At 31.5% G+C, this 27,835-nt stretch overlaps 2 protein-coding genes across 2 annotated transcripts in view; both read right to left on the reverse strand.

Moving 5' to 3' along the window:
* Positions 1–27,835, reverse strand: part of LOC129909998 (DNA damage-regulated autophagy modulator protein 1) — a 401,886-nt gene that overhangs the window by 367,431 nt on the left and 6,620 nt on the right. The gene's annotated exons all lie outside the window — the stretch shown is intronic.
* LOC129909992 (protein white) lies at positions 6,845–26,179 on the reverse strand. Its single transcript, XM_055987205.1, has 7 exons — positions 25,823–26,179; positions 8,927–9,155; positions 8,212–8,866; positions 8,017–8,148; positions 7,771–7,960; positions 7,580–7,711; positions 6,845–7,516 (listed from the first exon to the last, which is right to left on the reverse strand). Exons 1-7 carry the CDS (start codon positions 25,883–25,885, stop codon positions 6,902–6,904), a joined length of 2,016 nt encoding a protein of 671 aa, XP_055843180.1. The 5' UTR covers positions 25,886–26,179; the 3' UTR covers positions 6,845–6,901.

Here is a 27,835-nt window from a genome sequence, read left to right on the forward strand (position 1 = left end):
ATCATGACATTTTTTGACAGTTGTTTTATGGTTTGACATTTTGGGTTGTTGTGTTTCTTTTGGGCGACGAGTAGAAGAAGTAGTGCGCAATAGTGTGGTGAATATGAAAAATATCATACGATTGGGTGTGTTCGTAGTGCGCAATAGCAGTACCATGTAGGATGTAGGTAGTGTGAATTTTTGGTTTGTGTTATTTTTGTATGGTGGTGAGGTGAATATTGTAATATTCAAAATTATAAAATCAACTTTATTATTACAAAATAGGTGCTTATTCTATTATTATTTAATTATTAAATTACATACCTATTATTAATAAGAAAAAATAATACAATTAATTTTAATAATTTCTTATGATTGGGAAATAAATTGAGACTATTTATGGCAAATTGAGTTGAGTTTGAGGTGGGTTTTAAATAATGCAACAGTTTAATATTTCAAATCTGCAATATAATAAATTTTAATTAATAAATTATGAAAAAGGTTCTTTGATGAAAACCTTCACAGATTTAAGAAATTTTATTGTTTTTTTTTATTAAAAGCGCGATTAAAGAAAAAGATTTACTGGCTGAATACAATGGTGCCGTTGTAGCTGTAGCTTATAGTACTGTCAAACAGCCATATTCTGCTATAGGATTCACGTGAATCACTTTGAAAAACTTCAAACTTTCGATAGCAAAGTGTTGTTCCCGCCTGTTTAAGAAAATCTAAAGAAAAAAAAATTGTCTAGATTTAATTTTAACCACCTTTTAAACACTTCTTATTTTAGACTTTTACATGAATCGAATAGCAGAATAGGGCTGAAAATATTGTTGATGGATAACCCTACAAAAGTACCCGACAAACAATTTTGGTTCTATAAAGCTTTACAGATGCAATTGTTGCTTCTGTAAAGCATTATAGAAGCAAAATTGTTAGTAGGGTAGTAGTTGAGAATTCTTCAACTTGCGCTACAAGCTACAGCCACAGCACAACTATAATGGACGGGAACGAAAGCTTCTGTCAAACCGAACGAACCGTTTCTTTCTGATCTGTTAAATGCATACTAGAGTGACCGCAACTCCCATAGAAAAAATTTTTTGTCGAATTTTTTTCGGGGGAACCCCATAAAATGTTCCGCCTTTGCAGATTTTTAGATAGCCAAAATTTCAGCTCGATTGGATAACTCTAAATGGTGCCGACACTCGCTCAAAGTATCAAAAATCTCTGTTTTTTCACTGTTTTTCGAAGAAAATTAGCTCTAGCTCCCAGACAGATCGAGTTATTTTCACTTTTTATATATTAAATGAAAGGTTGTGCTTATTACACATAATTCAGATTCAAAATTTGTTTAGTTTTACAAAAAAAAAAAATATTGTCATCAATTTAAATTTTCAGTACCTACCTCAAAAAGAGCTGAAGTGCAAACTCGATTTAAAATAAAACTTTCTATGTTATAGATTGATGTTACCTATCTAATTGAAATGCTTCTCGTATTATATATAATAATATATAATAATTTTATCAATTATAGAAGCACAGAGTAAAATTGACTGAAAAAAAAAACAAAACAAAAAGGGCACCCAGTGGGGGTTGAACCTGCTATGCCTGGATTGATAGGCGAGCGCTTTAACATCGGGCTAACTCAATGTTGACAATTGTCGTGACAAACTAAAACAAATCTTAAGATATTCAACGAAGTGTTATGGAATTTTCAGGATTTAAGCTTTTAATAGAAAAAAAAATTAAATTTTAGAGAAATAATTTTTCTGTTTATTTACGTTTTTTTTTATAGAAACAAAATAAAATGCAGTTGTAAAATACATATTTGTTGTTTTTTTTATGAAGTTTAAGCTTCACGAGTCGTTTCGTTGGTAGTTCAATAATTTTATTAAGATAAACTCTCGCTTTTTGCTAATTTTCCTTTGTATATAAAATAAATTAACTTAAAATAAAATGTGAGTATTAATTCTGTTGCGTTTTTGTTTTAAGATTAAAAGAAGTTTTAAGAATTGTTAGTGTTTTCCAGATATATTTTGTGTTCGTTGATATGGCATTGGCAGCAAGCACCCGAGAAAAAATTTTTCTTGTAGGCTATCCGTCTCATCAAATTACAGGGTGTAAATTACCCTCAAATCGTCAAGTTTTGTCAACACTATTTTTTAATTTGCGAATTGTAAAATTAAATTTAAAGGAATCTGCAAGACTTGTCATTCGAGAGGTACTTATTTTTTGGGAAAAAGCCAGAATTCAAACAAAATATGAAAAAGATGCCATTGTTAAATTAGAAAAACTTTACAATGAGTGGACTGTTGACTGATTTTAAAAGATGCTGAAGATGACGCGGAAACACAGGTAACGGAGGAGGAAGCTCAAGAAGAAGTATATAGCCAGAATTCTGCGGATTGGGATAGAATGGATGTTTCTCTATCTCAGGCAACCTCTGGGCCATCGGGTAGCAGGAAAATGAGATGGAAGCGTAGTTGGATTCAGAACACCAGGAGCCACTCATCATGCTAGGTGGATGGCCAAAGCTATTTATAGCTTAAAAATATTCATGTTTCGAAGCCAGTTTAAAATGAGTAACGAGGAACGTAACGCTCTCGGTGATATCTGCGTTTTCATTGTAAAAATTTACTGCAAGGCTTGGTTTAATGCCCCAAGAGCTTATCTGGCTCCTAAACAAGATCTTGATCTTTTGCGTGATTTCATTGAATACCGCAAGATAGACAAAGACATTTCAGAGAAGGCTCTTGCTAAATTCGCAAACCATTTATGGTATTTGAGTTCAGAGCTGGTAAGTCTGGCGTTCTTTGACCCAACTTTACCAGATGGCGAAAAATCAGAAATGGCCAACATAATTTTAAAAAACAGAGAAACAGAAACCAACAGAATAGTAAATCCAAAGCTACATCCACATGAAATTGAACAATTTGTCACAGCAGGGTTAAAAAATATTGTAAACAAAGAAACATTGAACTTTTTCGGCCGATTGAAAATAGACACAAGTTTTCTCAAAGAACCTCCAAATCTTTGGCCCGAAAACCCCCATTTTAGAGAAGGCTTTAAGAAAGTGAAAACACTTAAAGTCGTAAATGACATGGCAGAAAGAGGAGTCAAGTTAATAACCGATTTTAATAATCTTTTAACTAAAGATGAGGAACAAAAACAATATGTACTTCAGGTAGTCAGTGAGTGCCGAAAATTATATCCTGATGCTTCCAAAACTACTTTAAGTAAGTCACTTGATTAAATTTTTTAGTATTTACTTCAATAATTATGTATAAGAAAGTATTTTGTTTTTTAGAAATCTGTTAAATGTTTCGATTTTTTTTTAAATAAAACAGTAAAAAAAGTTTCATTTTAAATCGAGTTTGCACTTCAGCTCTTTTTGAGGTAGGTACTGAAAATTTAAATTGATGACAATATTTTTTTTTTTTTGTAAAACTAAACAAATTTTGAATCTGAATTATGTGTAATAACACTACCTTTCATTTAATATATAAAAAGTGAAAATAACCCCATCTGTTTGGGAGCTAGAGCTAATTTTCTTCGAAAAACAGTGAAAAAACAGAGATTTTTGATACTTTGAGCGAGTGTCGGCACCATTTAGACTTATCCAATCGAGCTTAAATTTTGGCTATCTAAAAATCTGCAAAGGCGGAACATTTTATGGGGTTCCCCCGAACAAATTTCGAAAATCGATTTCTTGCGGACACTCTAATGCATACGTTAACCCATAAAAAGGTCTCCTTGCACGGAGTAAAATGAATCTAGTATTTTATGTCCATATGACTAGTAAGGAAATTAAAGTAAAAAGCCCTAGATTTTAAGTAAAATTTACCTTACATATTGAACATTTCTTGGCTCCGTAAAGTAATTTTTACAAGACAATTATGATGAACAAAATAAAGTAGTATATACCTTACGAATAGCAATATTTTCTTTACGTATGGGTTCTGCCTTAGCTAAAACAGAAATATTTCTATTTAAGTCAAGAATAATGTACAAAACTACACGATTCCAGAGTACTTAAACAAGAAATGGGTTAAAAATGTTAAAAAAAAGTAAAAATATTTCTGTTTTAGGCTGTACCAAAACAGACTCATTGTTTGAACAGAACGGAGGTATTATTTATGACAAGTTGTTTTTGTTTTCGAGAATTCATATATCATTTTCTTTCAGACTTACAAAACTTCATGTACCTAAAAATAAATAGAAAAAACAAATTTTAGATTAATTAAGTCTTAGTTTGTATAATGTTTTTTTTTTTTTTTTGGTGTAGGTATCAGAGAAATCAGCAATAGCCCTGTTCCATTGGAGGTTGTAGTCTACTAATAGTAGATGTTTTTGTTAATCTAGTACTATCATCTACTCATACTCTTCTTCCCGAGTAGATACGATTTGTATTGAATTCGTTGAAAGTGCGTTCCATTGAAAATCGCTAGTAAATTACTAGTAGTACTTTTTTTTTATTAAAAAAGAGTATCATGGCAAAAGGAGGCAGAGAAAAATATTAAACAATAAGCCATACAGCTGAATTTTTTTTATTCACCTCAATAGTGTCAAAAATTTTACACGGTGTTAACTATTTATCGCAATTCACACACGGCTTTAGTATACTAAAATCCTTAAATTAAAAAAATGTAGCGATAAAAAAAAATATTTTTTTCGCAAAGACAGTTAAATCTCTAATTGATCCCAAAAAATCGATAATTCGTGTAAAACGTCTAAGGCCGTGTGTGAATTGCGTTAAATAGTTAACCCCGTGTAAAATTTTTGACACTATTGAGGTGAACAAGCTGTATGGCTTATTGTTTAATATTTTTCTCTGCCACTTTTCTGCCATGAAACTCCTTTTTAATAAAAAAAAACAAAACCATATCTGCAAAAAAAATTTAACCTTATTTAACCAGGTCCCAGAGCCCATTAAATTTTTAACAGCTGAACATTTTTTATTCACCTCAATAGTGTCAAAAAATTTACACGGTGTTAACTATTTAACGCAATTCACACACGGCCTAAATATAATTTGTCATCTAAACCAAAAATCAAATGAATCAATGGCGTTTTGGAACCAATAATTACAGATTTATCGAAGAGACGAAAAAAACACCCTTTGACCTAAATTTTTTTATGAAAACTCTTTAGTCTTGCTTTCTATCCCAAATTAAACATTCTTACCAAATTTCATTAGGGTGGCCCATCATTTTTGTTTCCACTACAAAAAAAAACACCCTTAAAATCTTGTTTCTATCTCAAAATTAATATAATTGCTGAATTTCAATATGGTACAACTAAACTATTATTCTACTTACTTTTTCCAACAACTCACATTTTCTTTAAACCTAAAAAAAACTCCCTTTCACATGAACAAAAACTATAGACTTATTTTATTCGTAATTCCCATGGGAAAGACAACATTTTTAATACCTAAATTTCGGTAAGGGTACCTTTTATACCATTGAACTTATCGCATATTTTCCTTATTTCAGAAAAAAAAACACCCTTTTACCTAAAACATTTTTATAGACTGTTAAGATTTTTGGTTTCTGTTATAAATGAAACATATGTACCGATTTTCGTTTGTGTAACATTTTTGTCCCAGTTTTTATGGTAGTATAATTCCGAAATTCATCATTTCTTAAAAAAAAAAACACCCTTTAACTCAAGATAATTTTGTAGTTCTTATAACAACGAAACTTTTCACCAAGTTTAAAAAATTAACAAAATTTATGTCAGCTGTTATGATACCTTTCTCTGACATAACTCAACCCATCAAAAAAACACCCTTTCACCAAATACCTATATATGTATGTAGAAATTTTATGAATCCTTTGTCCCTGCATTATCCCGAATTTTATCAATGTATGTATCTTGTTTTTCACATGGGTTTTGATTTCGATAATATTTACCTGTTGAAGTCAAAATCGGCAATCGTATTGATTTTATTTTTATGTCATTAGATTCAGCATCAAAAAAAGATGTGTTTTTAAGGTAAATTCCACAAACAATAATTTTCACTATATATTTTGCCTTCACCCCTCCCTCTTGTCCCCGAAAAAACACCCTTCCGCCCAACTTTTTTGTAGAAACTTTTTTGATTCTTGGTTCTTATCCGAAAATCAAACTTTTTGCCAAGTTTCATGAGTGTAACTTTGGAAATATAAAGATATTTTTTCAAGTGTTATTAACAAGATTTAACCGACTTTAACGAAAAATTTTGTTTTCCGTAACTTTAATTTGGAAAATGAGAAAAGTTTTCAAAAAAATAATTTTTCAATTTTTTAACAATATTTTCAAAACGAATTTATGAATTTTCTTAAAATTAGAGAATTTTCACATACCTAAAAAAAATTTTGAAGAAAACTCCCTCAACTACATATTTCAAAAAACACTCAAACATTTTTTGCATGGTATTTTTGAAAATAATTTTTCAATGTTTTTTTTTATTTTTCATCAACTTTTAATAAAAATGTATTAAAAACTTTTTCTTGAAGAACTTAAGTTTTTCTGAAATTGTTATGGATATGGTAGGTCTACCGTTATTTTTGGTTCTAAAACATTAATTCCAAAAATCCTTCTTGAGAGCCTCCAAATAAATGCCATTTACTCATATCAAATTTGAAGTGATATTTGAATATGGTTTACCTATTCACATGGTGTAAAAAAAGTCTTCTTATACCATGGTTTATTCAATTCGATTTTTTTTTGAAAGCCTAATGCTTACTTGGGTTATAGTACCTACCTACGAGTAAAATAGGAAGAAAAATTAAGTCAGTTTGTGCTCCAAAGATTTAAATTTATTTAAATTAAAACACAGTTCCACTGATATTTAAATTACACTTTTATTAAGTAACCGAAATATACATTTTTTAATAATATGAATATATATAAAAAAAAATTTAACAAAAACTCCTTCTAATTACTCCTTTCGTTTTGTTTTCATAACTAATGCAATATAAGCTGTAATTCTGAATCCCAAAATCAATAAAATAAGACCGATAAAATCCAATGGCAAATCGGCTTCCGAGAAATTCAGTGTTTCCAAAATCACTCGACCAGAACTCGGGCAAGTCGTATTCGATTTTGTACATGCAATTTCACCTTCTTGTACATCTGACCATTGATTTATAAGAAGTCCTTCGTTGCCATAACGGAACCATGAGAGATATGAAAGCCATTTGAAATACACCGGAACTGATCCAGAGTTCAAAAAGAATCCACCAAATAGTAAAAATGGAATAATCACTGGCGACCCAATAGACAATGCCATTGATGTTGAAGAACTTGCACATGAAATAAGGTATCCAAAGGACGTTGAAACATTAGCGATTAAAGTTACAATTGCTAGAGCTATAAGGTAGTGGTTCAAGCCAGGTCGAAGACCAATCAGTGGATAGGCAATTGTTGTGAACACAAAGGGAACTGTCAAAAACAGTGGCAATTCAGCTATGGTTTTTCCCAAAAAGTAAGTATCGCATCGGTATAAACGACTTCGAGCTTCTCTCATAAAAACTGGCAGCTCAGAAGTGAAGACCTACAGAGAATAGCGAAAAATTAGTAAATTTTGATAAAGCGCCATCTTTTGGTAATTTCTTACATTTATAGTTGCAAAAACATTTTGAAACGTCATATTTGTCAGAAATAGAAATATTGCGCCATTAATGTTCATAACGCCATCTTGTGTCAATTGTTGACCCAAAAATATTAGACCAATAAGCACAGCAACCATCTGAAAGAACATAAATATCGTCATGAAAAAATGAAGAAAGGTTATTCTGGAGAACTTACAGTAGTTTGAATAAGACGGACTTTAACAAGTAACGGTTCTTTAAGCACAGTCAACCAAGACCTCCAAAGAACAGCTCGGAATTGAGTAAACCAAGTGGCGTTATAAGGATGATTCGAATTTTCGTCTAATGTATTTCCGTTAGCTTTGACAGCCATTTTTTGGAAAGTCTGCTCCATTTCCCTTGACACTCTGCAAATTTTAAGGTCTTAGAATTTTAATAGTTCTGAGGATTTAATTGGAGTTACCTTCCAACAGCGAAGTTGTCACAGATTTTTCCAATTCTTTCCTTCGATTCCTGTTCTTTGCCCGGCATGACAGCTAAAACTTGGACATAATAATCAGCAGGATTGTAGTTTGTTGGACATTGGGCCCCCAAGCTAAGAAAATATGATACAGAATTGAGAGTAACGTATTTTAGGACCTCTAGAGTTCATTCTTACTAAGCGAAAAAGTCAGCTGCTTCATTTGGAGTTCCCAAGAATGCCACTCTTCCTTCTGCCATAAGTAGGATCTTGTCAAACAATTCGAAGAGTTCCGAAGAAGGTTGATGAATGGTGAGAATAACGGTTTTCCCCTTTTGCGATAATTTCTTCAAAACTTGCACCACACTGTGAGCCATAAAAGAATCTAACCCAGAAGTTGGTTCATCGCAAAGTAATAACGGAGGATCTGTTAAAGCTTCCGAAGCAAATGCCAAACGCTTTCTTTCACCTCCCGATAGACCCTTTACCCTGCCTGGCACTCCAATAATTGTATTTTGACACTTTCCCAACGAAAGGTCTTGAATAACCTGTTCGACTCGTTGAACTTTCTGACGGTAAGGTGTGTTTCGAGGCATTCGCAACATTGCTTGGAAGATCAAATGTTCTCTGGCTGTCAAAGAGCCTATAAAAAGATCGTCTTGTTGGACGTAGGCACAACGGGCTTGCATTTCGGTGGCGTCGACTGCATAGCCATTGAGCATTCTTGTACTTGATGGAGATATTTGAACACCAGCGGAAGATCGAAAAGCTAGAGCATTAAGGAGGGTGGTCTTGCCAGCACCAGAACTTCCAAGTACGGCCAATAGCTCACCGGGATAGGCAATGCCAGAAACTGGAAAATAAGTAAAAGACATTAAAAGGTTTAGGGGGTAGATATGAAAATCTAGTATACCATTTTTCAAAAGATGTTTTCTGGGAGCCGGAATATGTCGTTCGTTGCAAAACAGTCCCTTAACACGATTAACGAGGTATTTGAAGCCTGGACCGGGCTGATGGACAGCACCAAACACATCCAAATTGTACCACGAATATGTGAGATTATCTGTTGGTCTGGTAACTGTACCATAGTTCTTGGCAATTCCTGGATTGATTGATGTTTGTTCTGGTGGTATTAAATTGGCCTGTAGATAAAAAGCGAAATTAAGTAGAAAATCAAAAAAAAAAAAAATGTAAAATCAAGGGGCAGAGCATTCACGGGTCTCTTAGAAATTGAATTAACAGGCCCGTTATCGCGCTATTTCGCACTGAACTTGAACCCAGTTTATCTTACCTTACAGTTTATTGCACTAACCATGCATAATGGGGTTTTATTATTCATTCCTATTTCCACTATATATTTTGTAATCAAATAATAGATAATTATGAAGGCCACTGTGGCGTATGCGTAATTTTTTTTTATTATAGAAATACCTTAATGCAAATTATTCTATTTTTAAGAAGGCCATACCCGGTTAGTTTACAACCTCTTGAAGAGGTTGTAAAAACGTTGTATAAAGAGATTTCGTGAAGAACTCCTTAGACCAGCGTTTGAAGAAACCTAAAGTCGAATTACCTCTGACTCTATTATATTGTCATAGTAAGATCTAAAGTTATCGCAAATGATACCTTAACTTAACTTAAACTTTAGTCACTCTGGGTTTGGACACAATTTACCCTTGTAATTGCTTAGCATTTATTAGCATTAAGTTATAAATATTTTTTTTGACACCAAAAAAAAAAAAAAAAAACAAAACAAAAATATTCAAACGGTTTGCAGACTGTATGCAGAGGTAAAGGATCGTTGGGTTTAAAAAGAATTCTAAAAATTTCATGTCATCCACGTAAGTAGAGACTTTTGAATGCTCAATCACAAAGTCTACATCATTGATTAACAAAATAAGAATGAAAGGTCCCAGAGGATTTCAGAATGAAAAAGTCTTATTTTGAAGATATCTAAACAAAACAATATCTAAACCAATTGCTTTTAGCTTCAGCGAGGTAATTTTTTGACAGATCTTATTAAATGCTTTAATAAAGTCAGTAGCAATAACATCAACTTCGTTGATTGAAAAATTCTCGTAGTCGTAGATTTTTCTTGAAGAATTCCATGCATCCATGCTCAAAAACAATGATTTGCATTTGCAATGAAAATATACGGTGTCAAAAATAAAACCTTCTTATAGTTTTGGGATGCACGACACGGTTTTACTTACTTACTTTTGATTTACAACATTTTGTATGTATTGGAATGATGAAGGTATCCGTCCACATCAATAGAAAAATCCCTAGATATGGATACCTGAATTCTATTGAAAAAGAGTCGCAACAAGAGCCAAATAACTACATCCTTTAGTTTGTTAATTTTCTGGACTGCATCAACAGCACTTATATCTATAGATACTAAAGACGTTTGGTTGCAATTATTCAATTTGTAGAAATAATTAGGATCTGGAATAGTAGGCACATATAATTTGATTGCATTACATTTTTAAGTCTATTACAAAATTGCAAATGCATTTTTCTAAACTAAAATAGTTTTATATAAGAAGGTACTTTTTCAGGTAGCACAAACAAACACAAACAAATGGCTATCATTTTCGTTTACCTTTTTACTACAGTTTGGTTAAAATTTGATGTTTTTGTATTAAAAAATAAAATGCACGACTAGGTCGCACGAACTTGCTCTTAGAGTTAAAGTTGCTTAAATTTCTAAGACTTTTTATATAGGAATTTGGAAAAAAAAAAAAATAAAATTCGTTTTTTTTTTTGTAAATAAAATAAAATCTGAAATCAAATTGCTCTCCAAACCAAGTATGCAGTTTTAATTGATATATTAAGATGCATTTTTACACAAAAAATTTTCAAAATCGTTAGTAGAGCCGTTTTTAAAAAAACTAATTTTTTATAAATAATTTTTTGGAAAAAAAGTTTTTAAATAAAATTGGTATGCCATTTTGTAGAAATCACTTATCAACATCTAAAAACAAAATTTCAAAAAAATTCAGTCTCCCGTTTTCAAAAATTATATTTAAAAAAAAAAAAAATTTAAAAATTTTTTTAAAAATCCAAAAATTATTTTTTTGAAAATTTTATTTTTGGTTTATATTTAAATTATATAAATGCTTCTTTACAAAAAGTTTCGTTGAAAACGAATAAGCAGTTTCGGAGATAATCGGATTTGAAAAAAAAAAAACGGTTGTATGGCAGGTACCGTAAATATTGATTTTCAAAAAAAAATTTTTTTTATTAAGAGATAGACCTTAGCTTAAAACTAACATTTGAATTTTTTAAACAAAATCGTTGAAGCCGTTTTTGAGATATTTCAAATTTACTAAAATCGGTATATGACAAGTACCGTTATTTTTGGTCCAAAAAAATTAATTCCAAAAACCCCTCTGGACATCAATCGGTCCATCCGTTTAGGCTGTAGCTTCGTTTACAGACAGACAGACTGACAGACTGACAGACTGACAGACTGACAGACTGACAGACTGACAGACTGACAGACTGACAGACTGACAGACTGACAGACTGACAGACTGACAGACTGACAGACTGACAGACTGACAGACTGACAGACTGACAGACTGACAGACTGACAGACTGACAGACTGACAGACTGACAGACTGACAGACTGACAGACTGACAGACTGACAGACTGACAGACTGACAGACTGACAGACTGACAGACTGACAGACTGACAGACTGACAGACTGACAGACTGACAGACTGACAGACTGACAGACTGACAGACTGACAGACTGACAGACTGACAGACTGACAGACTGACAGACTGACAGACTGACAGACTCACAGACAGACGGACTTCCGGGACCCACTTTTTTGGCATTCTCTACCATCGCAATGTCATGGAAAAATGTTATCTCAACTTTTTTTTTTTGTACGAATGCATAACTTGATATATAGTACCTATATCGCAAGTAAAAAGAAGACGAGTATTCAATAGCAATTCTTAACCAGATAAAGTTATAATTTAGGTGCAAAGGAATAAGTTTATAAGGTATAATTAAAATTTTCTTATATTTCAATACTTTTGATTATACACTTTAATTTTTTGTATTTGAAATTAGTAAAAAAATTATTTAAAAACTGTGTAATAAAATCGAAAAATTAAAAATTAATAACACTGGTCAACAAGGTTTTTGCCACAAGACCCAAAATATACTTTTCTAGTAATTTTTGCGGTGCTGAATCCGAATCTAAACAGTTTTTGAAAGAAGAATATATGTTGTTATACTAACCGTTACAAATTTGTTTATAATGAATTAAACCACAAAAAAACAGAATCTCGAAAACAGCCAAAATGAGGTTTTTTTAGCATTTTATAACGTTAATATTTAAAAAACAGAGGCCAATCAAATTTTTCTGACTTCAGATTCGGATTCAACACTCCAAAAACTACTAGAAAAGTATATTTTGGTTATTGTGGCAAAAAAAAAGTAAAATTTTGTTGACCAGTGTAATTTTTGTTTTAAAAAAGGCCTAATTCCAAAAACTACGACAGAATTTTTAACAGCGTACAAAATCTATTACAAATGAAAAAAGTTAAAATTTCCACCAAATTTGATTTTAAAATCAAAAACGTCGAACGTAGGGTTAGAAGGCTTTGACTTTAATACCAAATAATAGTTTTAGCCAATTTTATAACACTGTTTCTATAATCCTGTGTACTCATACAAATTTTGTATTGTTAAACCATAAGTTTGTACCACCCTTTTTTTTTTAGCATTTAGAAAAATAGTTGAAAATCAAAATAATGACTTTTTGCACTCGTGGAATTCACCTTTTGTTCGCCATCTTGGAATTAGGGCTGTAAAAGTAACTACAAAACGAGTACCCGCATGTATACATTACTTTTGATACTAGTTACTAGTACCCGCATCAATAATATCGTTACTCGTTACTTTCGTATGTTTCGCATTTTTCGTATATTTCGTGTGTTTCGCATGTTTCGTTACTTTCGTTACTTTCGCATGCTTCGTATGTTTCGTACATTTCGTATATTTCATGTATTTGATACGTTTCGTTTGAAGGTAGCTTTACTGATTTTTTTAAATTTTTTTAATTAAACGTGGAAACTTTTTTTGATTTTTTTTCAAAATTTTTGACAAAACTTTGGTAATTTTTTGTTTATAGGTATTTGTTCCGAAATCTTATCACAATTCTTTAGAGACCTTTATTTCAAAAGTACATCGCGCAGATCTCGGAATATTTACACTTCAATACAACCATGTCGAACAATTTTTCATTTTTTTTTTCTATTGAGAGTGATTTTCAAACCTCGTTTTCTCTACTTTATTTTAGTTGAAAATTTTGCACTGATAAGAAACAAAGTTTTTGAAAAACAAAATGTTTCGTTATTTCAGTACCCAAGTAACAAAACATACGAGTAACGATACTGTTTAGAAAGTAACGTTTCGTTACTCGTTACTGAAGCAAATACCCGCATTTTAGTAACGAATACATACGATTTGCTACAGCTCTACTTGGAATTAAGTTTTTGTCAATTATCTCAATATAAACAGTAGAAAGTTACGGTAGAACAATGTTGAAAACAAAAAATGAAACGAAATGAAAATAAAGTAGGTATAGAACACAGCAAACAACGCCATCTACTGGCTGTCATTGATACATTCACAGCACTATATTGATCGATTTTCTATTTTTTTTTTTTTTCAATAAATTCATTAAATAAATTTTGAGTCCAAGACGAACAAATAATTTAATCAGTCAGTTTGTTCTCGAGATATCATAAAAATGTACGAAAATAAGTTCTCTTGACAAATTTTTTGTTCGTTAATTTTCTCCAGGTTTGACCTAAATAACAATTTTGCTTCAATAAAACTTTACCGAAGCAGCAGTAGCATCTGTAAAACTTTATAGAATCAAAATTGTAAGTCTACTAACACTTATTTCGCTATTCGGAGAGAAGAAAAATCTAACGAACCTAAGATCGTACTAATCGTGTTTCAGAATTTTTAGTGTAACAGAAAATAGAGATATCATTTTCATAAAGTAATATATCATTCCAAAGGTTAATTTTTGTATCTTCCATAAAATTCACACATTTATCAAAAATTCAAATCTTTTCAAACGCAAAACCTTATAAAATATAAGAGTGTCTTTAAAAACAACATCGACCATCAACTTTCTTGCCACAGACACGTGTAATTTTTTTTGTTTTTGTTTTTATTGAAACGCCTTGTTATTTTATTCGATTCGATTTATCAAATACAAAAAAAAAAAAAAAATAAAAAACTTCAATTTTCTTATTTATTTTATTTTACCTGAGAGAAATATCTAACCGATTTGTGTGGAATTCATAACTATCATAACCTCCCAATCACAGTTTCACCAAATATATACAGTCTAAAGTATAGGTAAGGTAGATATAGATGCAAGCTAGCGCAACGGTGCGGTAATAATCACATATATCATGACAGGGCGATAAAAACCGAATGAAGAATCCAACAAGAGAAGCATTTTGAAATTTGATCCGATTTCTAATAATAACAGCAAATCGAATGCTTGTGCTTGCTTGCTTGCTGCTACTTGCTTGCCAATATCCCCAATACAGTAAAATTGTATCCATCAGATAAAAAATTTTCGTTTGAAACTATGAGTCGATAGTCGAGAGTTCGGGTGGAGATGTTGAAGACTGCTGCAGACGAGACGGGAAGAAGGTGTCATGAAACACGAAAGGTAAAAGATACAAATCTCTCTTTTTCCATCCATCGGCAGAGGTAGTAGCATATTTGTCGATATAAAGCTATGTATGGGTGTTATAGGGTTCCAGGAAACTGTATGGACTTCAAGATTACATCTCTACCGAGTGATGTTAGACATTTTTACTTGCATAGGAAAATAGCTTTACCAGAGCTCTTTCTCTGACTCTAAGTCTCAGTCTGATATGGCAGAGAAAGGATGATGGCAAAAAAGGATGTTTTCTGAAATATTCTTCTAAGCCCTTCACGTTTTACCGTCATAGCATATCCTCTTCTCTCTCTCGTCCTTTTCCTCATTCTCTTTTAAATTTATTTTTATAATCCTATTAAAGTGCTAATAACGTTTTATTTTCGTATGTCCCTTGATTTTTGTCACAACCATCATCGTAGAGGATCCGACCCTTCCTCCCGGCCAATTCATGCATCACCACCAATCAACCCCCACCACGACTATACCACCCATCGACGACGCACAGTGGGACGACCCATAGCAATAAATAAAAAAAAACGAATATTATTGCGGTACTTTTGAGCGATTGAATGTTAAGGTTCTTACTGCATCAAAATTATTTGAATTGATCAATTAGTACAAGCGCCAAACAACATTGTCAAGTTTAATTTTTTTTCTGCTGAAAAATCAGGTTGTAATTTGTATTATTCCCAAAATTTTTTGTGCGGCAAAAAATTAATTTAATAATGGATAATAACACTCATTAATATTGAATAACAATAACAAACAAATTTTTGTTTATTGTATTTTTTTTATTAGTGACTGTGGATAGAAAAAATTTTTTTTTACTTTAAGTAAGATTTTCTTTTTTACACCTAAAAGGCTCTTTGGGGTTTTTATGATTTTATACTCACAAAAGTGTCCTCTAAATGAATCAAGAAAAAAATCTTGCGGCAATTTTGCGCCAAGTACTTAAAATCGCGTTTTTTAGGTTCAACTCCCGAAAATGGCCAAATTTTAGAAACTTGGCTGGAGAACAAGCAGATTTGATAACGTGTGCTTGAAAATCATCAACTTCTTGGCTTAGATGAGTCAACAGAAGAGGTGGAAGCTCAAATGAAGGAAGTTACTAAATTTTATTGTCTCAGGGTAAAGTAGAAGTGAGAGCAGTCTTCTAGAAGACTCTTTCACTTCATGAGCGCTACCGAATAATGGCTGAATTCTAATCTGAATATAACTAAAGCTATGAGCCTTATTGCGAGTGTCGTTGGTTCATCGATAGACGACTTTTGTCGATAGTCGATCATCGAAAATAAAATTTTGGTGTTGTGAAATTCTGCTGTGAATGAAATTTTTCGTTTTATCGTTCGATCTTTTTCGTTTACAATTTTGCTATCGACTCAAATCAAGTTCTTAGTTCAAAATAGCAAATATTTTTTTGTCGAAAAAGATACACAATACCAAAACAGATAAGCATGGAATGTTGAACGACACTCGCAATAAGGGCCTATACTTGATTGCGTAAGTGATAACATCAGTTTTAAACAAAAAAAAAAACGCTCCTTAAACCAATATTATTTATAACATTTTACCGGTTAAATCAAAACTGATGGGATTAAAGTCTATTAAAATGCAAAAATATTTAGCAGCTGTCAAATTTCCGGTCAAAAAGTTCAAATATATCAAATTATAGTCTAGATATATGCCAATATTTATCAAAAAATTATGCATCTCTTAGTTTTCCATTACAACTTAACCCGAACGAATTAAGTTATACCTCCGAAATCGACACTAAATAAAAAGTTATGTTTCTTTATTTTGTTATTTTCTTTTTTGTTTGAATATTCAAAATATAAAGTTTTAATATCTATGCTATTGTTAGTACTATTTTACATAATTTAAAATTAACTACAAGAAAAGAGAAAACAATTATAATAGTTCGCTGCTCAACTCTTTTAATTAAAAAAAAAAAAAATGAATTTAATTGCTAAAACGTAAATAGACGTCCCAATGCAACCTTGCACTTACACACAAAATATTAGAAATGTCGATTTTTCCATATATTCGTCCCACTGTGCATCGACGACCTCCTGACTTTAATCCTTGAAAATACGCGATATTTTTCAATTAAAATATTTTCTTGAGCAACATCTTAAGAGGTTTTTGTTTTGTAACTTGCCTTTTATTTAAGCCCCTTGTGAGTCAGCTTCTTAAAACCCCTTAAACCCACCCCCCCTCCCCCAATCGACTCTTGTAGAGAAATCCTTATTTGTTTGAACTTTATCCAGACGGTCGCCCCCAAATGGAAATTTCGTTCGCTATAAAAATCCTTCCAAGTGTAAGTGTGAAAATCCGCCTTGAATCCAAGCGAGAGTTGCCTGCCCTATGGAGTGCTTGCAACCCCTTTTTTTGTGGGTTGAAAATTTTTGACCTCGATGAAGATGATGTTGATGATGATTCCCCGAGTCGCCCGCGTCCATCGTCATCTCGCCATCTTCATCGCAGTCTTTGGTGTCGATGTTGGGGATGGAAATGGAAATGATGTGTCCTTGTTCTTCTTCCTTATTATTATTTTTTTTATTTGTTTGTTTTTTTTTTCCTGAATTTTTCTCTTTGAGAGAAAAAAAAAATGATGGAAATGTGAGTAGGTCGTACGATTGCGGTGAAATTGTTTACGCTAAGAAATTCTGTTGCTTTCTGTCTTGTTTTCTTATTTCTTGCTGATAGGTTTTGTGAGAGTAAACAAGAGGGTTGGTATGTGGAGGGGAATTTATCCCCGGTCCGTCCGTCCTATATATGGGGACGACTACCCAGAAAGAGAGATTGTTGATTAAGTTATTGACCTGTCGATTTGGGGATAACACCGTCGTTCAAACCAAACTTTCCGGTTGACTACTGTTTCTATTTTTCTCTCCTCTTTGATGTTTTTCTTCTTCATTTCCCCCCTTCCCCCAAACTCTCAAGTGTCTGTCCGGAATATATATAGGACATTGCGTACCGTTTTCGGTTATTAAAAAAAAAAACTTTAAAAAAATAAAAAAGGGAAAACAGAATTGCTGTGCGATGATGATGTTGATGTTGACTCCTTAAATCAAAAGGCCGAAAGAGATATGATAATCACTTTGATATTGAAAAAAATAAGGCCGGGTTTTGGGCCGGACCAGATGGCCACCAAAAGAGATGACCAGATGGAGCCGTGGAATTTTTTAATTTTGTGATAATTTTGAAAGATCTTGGGGATTAATCTTGTGCTTGGGTAAAAATTTTTGAAAAAGCTGGCAAAGCAGTTAAGTTTGGAAAGAATTGAAGAAGAGAAGAGAAATCATAAAGTCTATAGGAAGGAAATGGGAAACTTGGAAGGATTTTAATAGATTTTTTTTTATTATTTTTTGGGTAAGGGTGAATTTCAAGGTTATTTTTAATTTTTTTTTTTTTGGAAATATAAATGAGTTTGTTGATTTTTAATTGCAAGCGCATGGATACTGTGGAAATAAGACGGGAAGAGAGGATAGATTTTAATTGCAAACTAAGATATTTTTTTTTGTTATTCTTTAACATTTTTGTGGGATTATTACCGCATGGAAGGGTTTTTCGTTTTTTTTTTTTAAATTGACTGCTGCTGATAGATGGAAAAACGTATAAACGACCGTCACGCAAAAGGATTGGTTTGTTGCTTTTTGCTTGCAAAAGGTTTTCTTTTATTATTTTTTTGTATAATTAATAATGGTCACTAGAGGCGAGATCAAAGATATATAAATTGATAAAGTTAAATGTTGTTTTTTCGGAATGAATTTTCACACAAAATAAACAGGATATGCTTTGCGGTTGTTTGGGTATTTAAATATTTTACCACTGATAAGCAAATTATTTTATCATTTTTTTTTTTTTTAATAAGGGGTATAAGATAAATCCTGGTGTGCAAAAATGAGGGGGGAAGAGAGTGTGCAATAATTGCTGAATTCAGCACACAATTAAAAATAAAATGCACGACTGGGTCGCACGAACTTGCTCTTAGAGTTAAAGTTGCTTAAATTTGTAAGACTTTTTATATAGAAATTTGGAAAAAAAAGAAAATTCGTTTTTTTAAAAAATAAAATAAAATCTGAAATTAAATTGCCCTCCAAAACAAGTATGCAGTTTTGATTGATATATTAACATGCATTTTTAGAAAAAAAATTTTCAAAATCGTTAGAGCCGTTTTTTAAAAAACTAATTTTTTATAAATATTTTTTTGGAAAAAAAGTTTTAAAATAAAATTGGTATGCCATTTGGTAGAAATCACTAATCAACATCTAAAAACAAAATTTCAAAAAAGTTCAATGTCCCGTTTTCGAAAATTTGATTTTTCAAAAAAAAATTTTCAAAATTTTTTTAAAAATCCAAAAATTATTTTTTTCAAAATTTTATTTTTGGCTTATATTTAAATTATATAAATGCTTCTCCACAAAAAGTTTCGTTGAAATCGAATAAGCAGTTTCGGAGATAATCGGATTTGAAAAAAACGGTTCTATGGCAGGTACCGTTAATAATGATTTTCAAAAAAAAAATTTTTCATTGAAAGATAGACCTTAGCTTAAAACTAACATTTGAATTTTTTAAACAAAATCGTTGGACCCGTTTTCGAGATATTTCAATTTTACTAAAATCGGTATATGACAAGTACCGTTATTTTTGGTCCAAAAAAATTAATTCCAAAAACCCCTCTGGAGAGTCGCCAAATAACGCTACATACCAAGTTTGACATTAATCGGTCCATCCGTTTAGGCTGTAGCTCCTTATACAGACAGACAGACAGACTGACAGACAGACTGACAGACTGACAGACAGACAGACAGACAGACAGACAGACAGACGGACTTCCGGGACCCACTTTTTTGGCATTGTCTACCATCGTAATGTCATGGAAAAATGTTATCTCAACTTTTTTTTTTTGTACGAATGCATAACTTGATATATAGTACCTATATCGCAAGTAAAAAAGATATAGCGAATATCTTGAAACTTTTGGATAAGAATCTATTAAAAAACAATGTTTGTTTGTATTTATTTTTGTATAGTTAGGTTTTCTGATTTTGATCCAATTGCAAGAAGAAGCACGTCTATGAAGGTTACTCAATTTGGAGGTTTACAATAAGTGGCGCTGTTGTCTAATTATAAGCAAGTTTAATACTTTACTAATAATATTCCTACTTATTTTTATAATACTATCGTGATCGTCTTCCATTCATTAAAAATTTCCTTCAAATATGATTAATTTTCAAGATCTGAATTATTTTCCACTGAGATTTAACAAAAACTTTATGATCCCTTCCGAAGAATGAAAGAAACTTTCCAACTAATAAATTCAGTAGATTTTTTGTGTAAAGAGATGGAAGCTCAGATTTCCATGCAAATGCATATTTTTTTGGAACACCTTGGAAGCATTGCAAGGAATTAAGTATACAAATCAGGATATATCCTTCAAAATGACAATCAAAATATGCAATGAATGCATATTTTGCATTTATTTGCATTTTGTTATATTTTTAAAATAAATGCATGTTTTTCGTGAATATTTTCCCAAAAATAAGTGACTGAAGTCAATTTGGAAAAAAGTCAAAAACTTAAGAAAATACTGTGCAAAAATCTGACAAACCAAATCAAATGATAAATTGGGTTAATTAATAGTAGTACATTTTGAGAATTTTATTTATTTTTTTTAAAGCAAACCTCAATAATTTCAAAAAACTTACATTTTTGAAATCGGAAACGGTTTTGCATATAAAGTTTCATAAATGTAACGAAAAATGCTTTCATAATTTTAAAGAAATATTGATATTTTATAAAATTATTTGGTTTTAAATGCATATTTTATGAGCATATTCTTAGCGCATGTTTTTCATTTTTAAGTACCTACATGAAAGTCCAATCATTAGTTATTAGTGTTTGATGGTTTCAATCTCCCGAATCTGTCGTGGCATCTATTTGAAAATGACTCACACTTCGTTTCTTAGGCAGTGTGCGAATTGCGTTAAAATGTTGGTTAAAATATGACGTTTGGTTAAAATTTGACACTAGCATGGTGAATAAAATGGGTTAAAATTTACCCAGCTGCGGAGCAGGGTAAAATTTGACACTAGTGATTAAAATTTGACATTCTCAAGGTAGAAAGATCAAGATAGATTTGAAATTATTTTTGTTATAATGCGTTGATATTTTAAGAAATGTTAAATGTATTAATACAAAGTACTTCCTCAAATTAATATTCATCTTGAAAAATTGAAAATCTACTTATTGTTTATTTGTTTTTTATTTTTTATATTTCTATTTTGTTGGCAGCTGGTGAACTACGAATTAGTGTTAGAAGACTGAATTAATAAATTTCTTTTTGATCATAATGAAATGGAAATTTATCGATAAAATAAAAAAAGAAGTATGTGAAATTGAGAATTTCTTATATTTTCATACTAGAATATTTAACTTGATATATTTTCAACTGGGTTTTGTTAAAAAAAAATTTTTAATTGAATATAAGAAAAACCATTTTTGAGGGTAATTTTGTTTTATCTTGAGGGAATTTTATTCAAAGTAGTACCAAGAAAAAAGTCCCATTTAATACATTTTAAATCAATTCGCACAGCAAAAAAATAAATTTGATCTCTTTTTTAACTTAACGTCAAATTTTAATCGTGGTAGAAATTTTAACCAACATTTTAACGCAATTCGCACACGGCCTTATAACACAACAACTTAAAAGGAAATGCTACTACTTACTTAATTCATAGATCAGTTATACTAGGAAGAATGTTGACAGACAGCTTGAACTTTGCCAATGATGCTACCAAGTGTGTCGCTTAATGCTTTTTACTTTTGATCTCTTCCATCCCATCACTGTGCTTAGTCTTTGCCTAAGAGAATGAAAACGTAGCTGCACGGAGAAAAAAATCACTCCAGGGATAACATTACTTCTGGTATATTTAATTATAATACAGGGTGTCTCGGAATGAGATAAGAACATTTTGAGGGATGATGATATATTCTAAGAAAAAAAATTGTTCTACAGTAACTCTCTATCTACAAAGTTGATATCCTTTAGCGATGATTTAAGAAAATGCTTACTTTGGTATGCCTTTACTCATGTCAATTATAATAACTCCGTTAATACTCCGTTATGATAGAAGCTTTATTAATGTCTTGATTTTTAGAAGAACTTTGTAACTGCATTTAAAAAATGTTAATATCTTTTTTTATTGCTCAGATATTAATTTTTAAAGGGAATTATTTTTTTCTTACCCATGATAATTTTTAACTTTGGGGTCGATTTTCTTCGATAAATGTTCTTATCTCTCCTGGACACCCTGTATAGTTAAATAAACCAGAAATAAGTAAAACATATACCAGAAATAAAGTTGTCCTTACGTTATTTTCTCTCTGTGTGCAGAGTCCGAAATCATTTATCGTTTCAATTTTCGTAAAGCTTATTTAATCAAACTCAACCAGCTTCTTGGCATTGTTAATTTTGACACAATTCTAAACTAAAGCGATATTATGCTCTTGCCACTAATTTTTATTCATAATAAACACAATACAATAACACATCATCTCCTCCAAGGTATTCAAGAGAACTTCATACACTAAGCTATTCCCGAAACAGTCTATGCAAAACGTTTTTAAGATTCAGATCTGATACAAACTTTTTTCTTTGCTTTGATGCGTACACAATAAATTTTCAGATCTTTCTTAATTGTTATAGGTATAATTTCGACATTGAACAAATGCAAACTGATACCATCACAGAAACGAAATGTTTTTAATTCGTTCACTTAAAAAAGAAATCAGATGGTTTATTCTATCTTAATAATATTATTAAGATCATTTTTCAAATGATTCCAAAATCATAACAAACTTATTAGCTTATTTTCATAGCTTTAATTTTTTAGATAAAATTAGGTACATTTAAATAAAATTTTGGTGTTGCCTCAAATGTTACCCAAATTTTCATAGAATCTACACTAAAATTTTTAACCGTGTAGATAAATAGACGGCTGTAAAGTTTTTGGTTAAAAAAATAAGGAGACGCTTTTAAAATAAAAGAAATATTTTTTGGACAGTTATTACATTGATTTCTGACTTTCTTGAAACGACTTAAACTATTTTACCAAAATTTGTTGTCTAAAAACTTATAATAATAGCCTAAAATAGGGGGTGATACCAACATTTTTTTGAAATTTTGTTTTAATGTGTTGAATCTACAGCCAAGTTCTCTAGCAACTTTGGCACTACACCCTTATTTACAGGAAACAACTCAGGCCATTTTCGACCCCCCTCTAACTTCCACACCAAAGATGCTAGAAATTTCAAACTCGCTACATTTGTTGAGCTGGCCAAAACCAAACACCTCGCAAAATTTCAACCTCCTACGATGAGTAGTTTCTGAGATATAGGGCTTCAAAAATCGCAAAAACCGTAACTGACTCACTGACTCACTGACAGATCATCAAAATTATGGAGAACTTCCCGATATCGTAGAAACTTGAAATATTAGACGGTGATAGGACTTGTGGTGTATACAAAGGAAAAAATCGAAAACTTGAGATTTTCAATTCAGGGGGCGTGGCATCCGCCCATTTCCGCTGAATTTTCATAAAATATTACAGAGCACTTCTGATTATCGTAGAACCTTGAAATTTGGTAGAATGGTAGAGCTGGTAGTTTATACAAAGGAACAAAATTTTAATCTGAGAATTTTAGCCAGGGGGGGTGTGGCAACTGCCTATTTCCGGTGAATTTTCATCAAATATTATAGAGCATTTCTAACTTTCGTAGAACATTAAAATTTGGTAAAATGGTAGACCTGGTAGTTTATACAAAAGAAAAAATTTAAAATTTGACAATTATAGACAAGGGTCGTGGTAACCGCCCATTTTCTCTGAGCAATACCTTGCAAAAAGTAGTGAAATCACAACAAAAACATTACTGTTAAAAAAAGAGCCAAGTTCTCCTATGTTGAAGTTATGCTAGCACAAAAAGTACTGAAATGTAAAAGTGTACCAAGTTCTAAAGCTTGGCTTTAAATTTTTATACATAAAATGTAGATTGTTTACTTGGCAATTTTTCAAATAGCTTTAAAAATCGGTAATTTATAGAAAAATTGTCAAGAGAACAATCAACATTTTATGTATACAAATTTAAAGCCAAGCTTTAGAACTTGGTACACTTTTACATTTCAGTACTTTTTGTGCTAGCATAACTTCAACATAGGAGAACTTGGCTCTTTTTTTAACAGTAATGTTTTTGTTGTGATAGTATTATCTTGATGAAAGCATACCAAATTTCTTGTTTGAAAGTTTTTATTAACCGTTAACTTAATAAGTTTGACTTCTTTAATTTTAATTTATAATATTTTTTCTTGTGACAATTATCACGTAAAATTATCGTCCGTAAACTTACTTCAAAACTTACTTACGTCAGTCTTGTAAATGACATCCCATAAAACCTAACCAAACAGACTTCCATAAACGTTACAATACCTGCCAGCCCCGAATAGAAAAAGCAGCTATTGCCAGTCTAATGTCAACATAAAAATTCCACTGTGATCCACTGTCAACTGGCTAAAAAACGGTTGATAAAGTCAAACATGTGTAATATTTGACAGCCAAAGCAGCTTATGGCGCCTTGCTTAGACTATGTTCAGTCGCCATGCAGGCAACTGCTTTTAAATGTAATAGTAGCTGAACAAATCGCTTCTCTTAAAAGATGAAAATAATAAATTTAAATCATAATTAAATCTTTAGATACAAGCTATAACCTCTGATATTTAAGCAAAATGAAATGTTAATATACTTAATTTGGTATTATTCTATTCAAAATAATTATAAAAGATGCCTTTTCAGCTTGAAGCACTTAATTTACATAACCGAAAATTCCTGAATAAATTCATTATAATACATATAGGTTGAATGAATTCCCTCAAATGCAATCATGCGTTTTGTTTACCTAATGCACAAATGCACAACCTGAATGTGTCTCTCCATCATACAAGTATCAAGTTTATTGCTCATTCATGTAATTATTTTCAATAATAATAATTTGTTCGTTGCTTATAATAATATACTAAAAGGACTATTTCATAAGTTAAGCAATAAATTCTATGAAAACATCGCATAATTTAAAACAAACATCACAAGTCTGTCAAAACTAACCTAAAATTGAAGAAATTTGCAATCAATTTCACCATAATTTGCGAAAAGATTTAGAAAATAACCTCGTGTGAAAAACAAAATGAATATATAAAATCACATACATTTCACTTAATCTCGCAACAGACATCACCACAAAGTTGATTATCACTCGCTGCTGAATGCAAATAAACACTGTAAGTGTGTATAATTCAGCAATCCTAAAACCGCTAGACTTGACAATCATCATTTCTATACGCAACCACAAAAGATATATAATTTTGTTCCTCTTCATAGGCCTTGGGTTCAAAATCAACAACTTTTGAGCTCGAACTTGATAATACTATAATGGACCTTTCTATTTACTGAAGCTGCAAAGAAAAAACAACAACAAAGTTGTCACGTTGTCAGCAAATAGTAGAAAATAAATTTCATGGAAGAAGCAGAAGAAAAAAAAAAGATAAGGTAACGCATATATCCACCCAAAAAACCACAAGTCTCAAGCTCTCAAGACTCATGGATACATCTATGAAATGAGAAACTCTTAGATTTCATTTTCATAGAGATTGGGGATGCTTTTTCTATGATGCTGTGGCAGCGACACGGCAGACGACAATCTTTTCTTAACCACTTTAACCGCGAATATCAATCTCATCGCTGTGCGTAGAGAGTGCGTTATCTTATCAAGGTTCTGATGCCTGCGCTTGTCTATCGTCTGTATAAGCAAGCACACTATACCTTCATTCGTATTAAATTTTTATAATCACTTTGAGATCAAGAGGAATTATTTACTCGAGGGTTTGTTAATGTTGACTAAGAGAGAGATAAAATTTCAAAAACTCACTGGAATTGATGCTTATAGAAGTCGTGTCCTAAAGGCTTTCAAGTTTTATAATTTCTTAAGAAATATTTTTTTTTTTCTGTTTTTTTTTTTTAAACAAAAAACCAACTCACATTTAAACTTTCTGTGGAGCCCTTTACAATTAGAGCTTCTTGATCCTCTTGTCCCATCGTCATGGTCGATGACCGATTAATTAAATTAGACACGGAATCACTTAGTTGACATTCGCGAACCCTTGAATTCTTCACCCGGAAGTGTATACCTACTCTATCTGTGTGTTGGTTGTGAACTTCCCTTAAAACACTTTTTGAACACTAGGTTTATAGAGGTGTAATGTAGGCAGGTTTGGACGGATATATAGATAAGACAAAAAGGCAAGCCTACAACTCAGTGTGTGTTGTTTTTAATACCGATTTATGTCCACGCGAGGGTAAAGTCAATTGCTAACTAGCGTGTGCTCATCTATCAGAAGCCGAAGTCTACTATAGGTACTTCTCCGTAACGAGTGCAATCTCGTTATCTGAGCTGAGACTATGAGATATAGGCGGTAGTATAGGTGTGAAGAAATGAAGTATAGGTAGCAGTACACAGAGAAAAATATGACCCGCTAAAAACTAACAGATTGCCATATTGTTTTACCGTCCATACATTTCATAAGGAAATCTTATTAAAATCAACGATTAATAAGGTTTTTTTAAGGAGATTTCTTATTATTTTTATAGAGAAAATCTTATTAAAATTTGACTGAAAAGTTGATTTTTTTTTGCAACTTAGCACTAGAACAAAAATCGCGATCAATATTTTCATGGCAGGTTGGTTCAGGTGGTAAGGTGGGCGACTAATGATTTGAAGTCTCCAGTTCGATTCCCAGCCTGGTCATCGTTTTTTTTTATTTTTTTGCAGATTTTAAAACAATAAGGAAAACCCGATTGTTTTAATAAGGTTTCCTTCTTGGATGAAAACCATAGAGAAATCTTATTGTTTTTGTTCTATTTTATGTGGTCTATTTTTCTCTGTGTAGGGGCTCTATTATGAGTCGTATAAAGACAATGAGTAGTTTCTCAAATGCGTTGTATATAGGTTTTCTTATAAAGGGTTACCTTAGGGGTATTTTTTTTTTTAAATAAAAAGTTACCACTGTTTTAGATGTCATTTCTGTAGTATCGAAACAAACGGTGAAAACCAATAAAATAAAGGGCTTAAAATGCTGACAAAATACGAAACAAAACAAATTTAACCAAGTTTCAGTTGGCCTTTTGGTCTAGATTGCACTAAACTCTTAGGTGTTTTGTAGCGTTAGCTTGTTAAGCTGTTTATTTATCAGTTTTAACTGTTACAATAGAGGACATTATTTAATATCCTAAAAATATTGCATACTTTTGGGTTTCGTATGTAACTTTGAAATGCTATATCTTCTAAACGGTGAATGATTTACGCAAACTTTCAACGGTGAGATGGTTGTAAGTTTTTAACTTCACTCGCGATTGTTGGATGAGGGTGGTATAAGCAAATATGTACCAAATTGTCAGAAAGCAGAGCGGGTCCAAAAATAGCTGGCAGAAGCACAAAAGTTATAATTTTCATTGTAATTTTTTTGAAAATTTACTTAACTTCGAAATTTTTACCAGAATTTTCGTGTTAGTAGGTAGGCAGAGAGGAAATTTAAAATGGCAGAAATCAGACTGGACTGGTTCTATTTTTTATTTTAGAGAGTGCTTTATAGAAAAAAAAAACACCTAAAATCTCATATTACCTATCTTTTTTCTTGAGCAGAAACCTTTTATTGAATTATGTTTTCAAATTATGTTGGTTAAGTTACCAGTTTTTGCAAAATAATTTTTGACTTTAAAATTGTTTTTGTTTATTATATATTTAAAACTTATTTTTTTTTTCAAAATTTTATGTATAAGTGTGTCTGTGCATTCGATTTTTTCTGCCCTGTTCGATTTCACTGGTCAAAAAGTTTTTTTTTTATAGAAATCAAAGTTTATTTTATATTTTTTTTGTGCGCTGAGTTCGAATCCGAAGTGAGAAAAATTCTATTACATCACGTTTTTGAGATATTACCATGCAAAAATAAATCACAAAGATAGTGTTTTGGAAGTTCAAAATTCAATATCTCAAAA

This window comes from Episyrphus balteatus, chromosome 2 (genome assembly GCF_945859705.1).
Source record: "Episyrphus balteatus chromosome 2, idEpiBalt1.1, whole genome shotgun sequence".
In the NCBI taxonomy this organism is placed as follows: Eukaryota; Metazoa; Arthropoda; class Insecta; order Diptera; family Syrphidae; genus Episyrphus; species Episyrphus balteatus.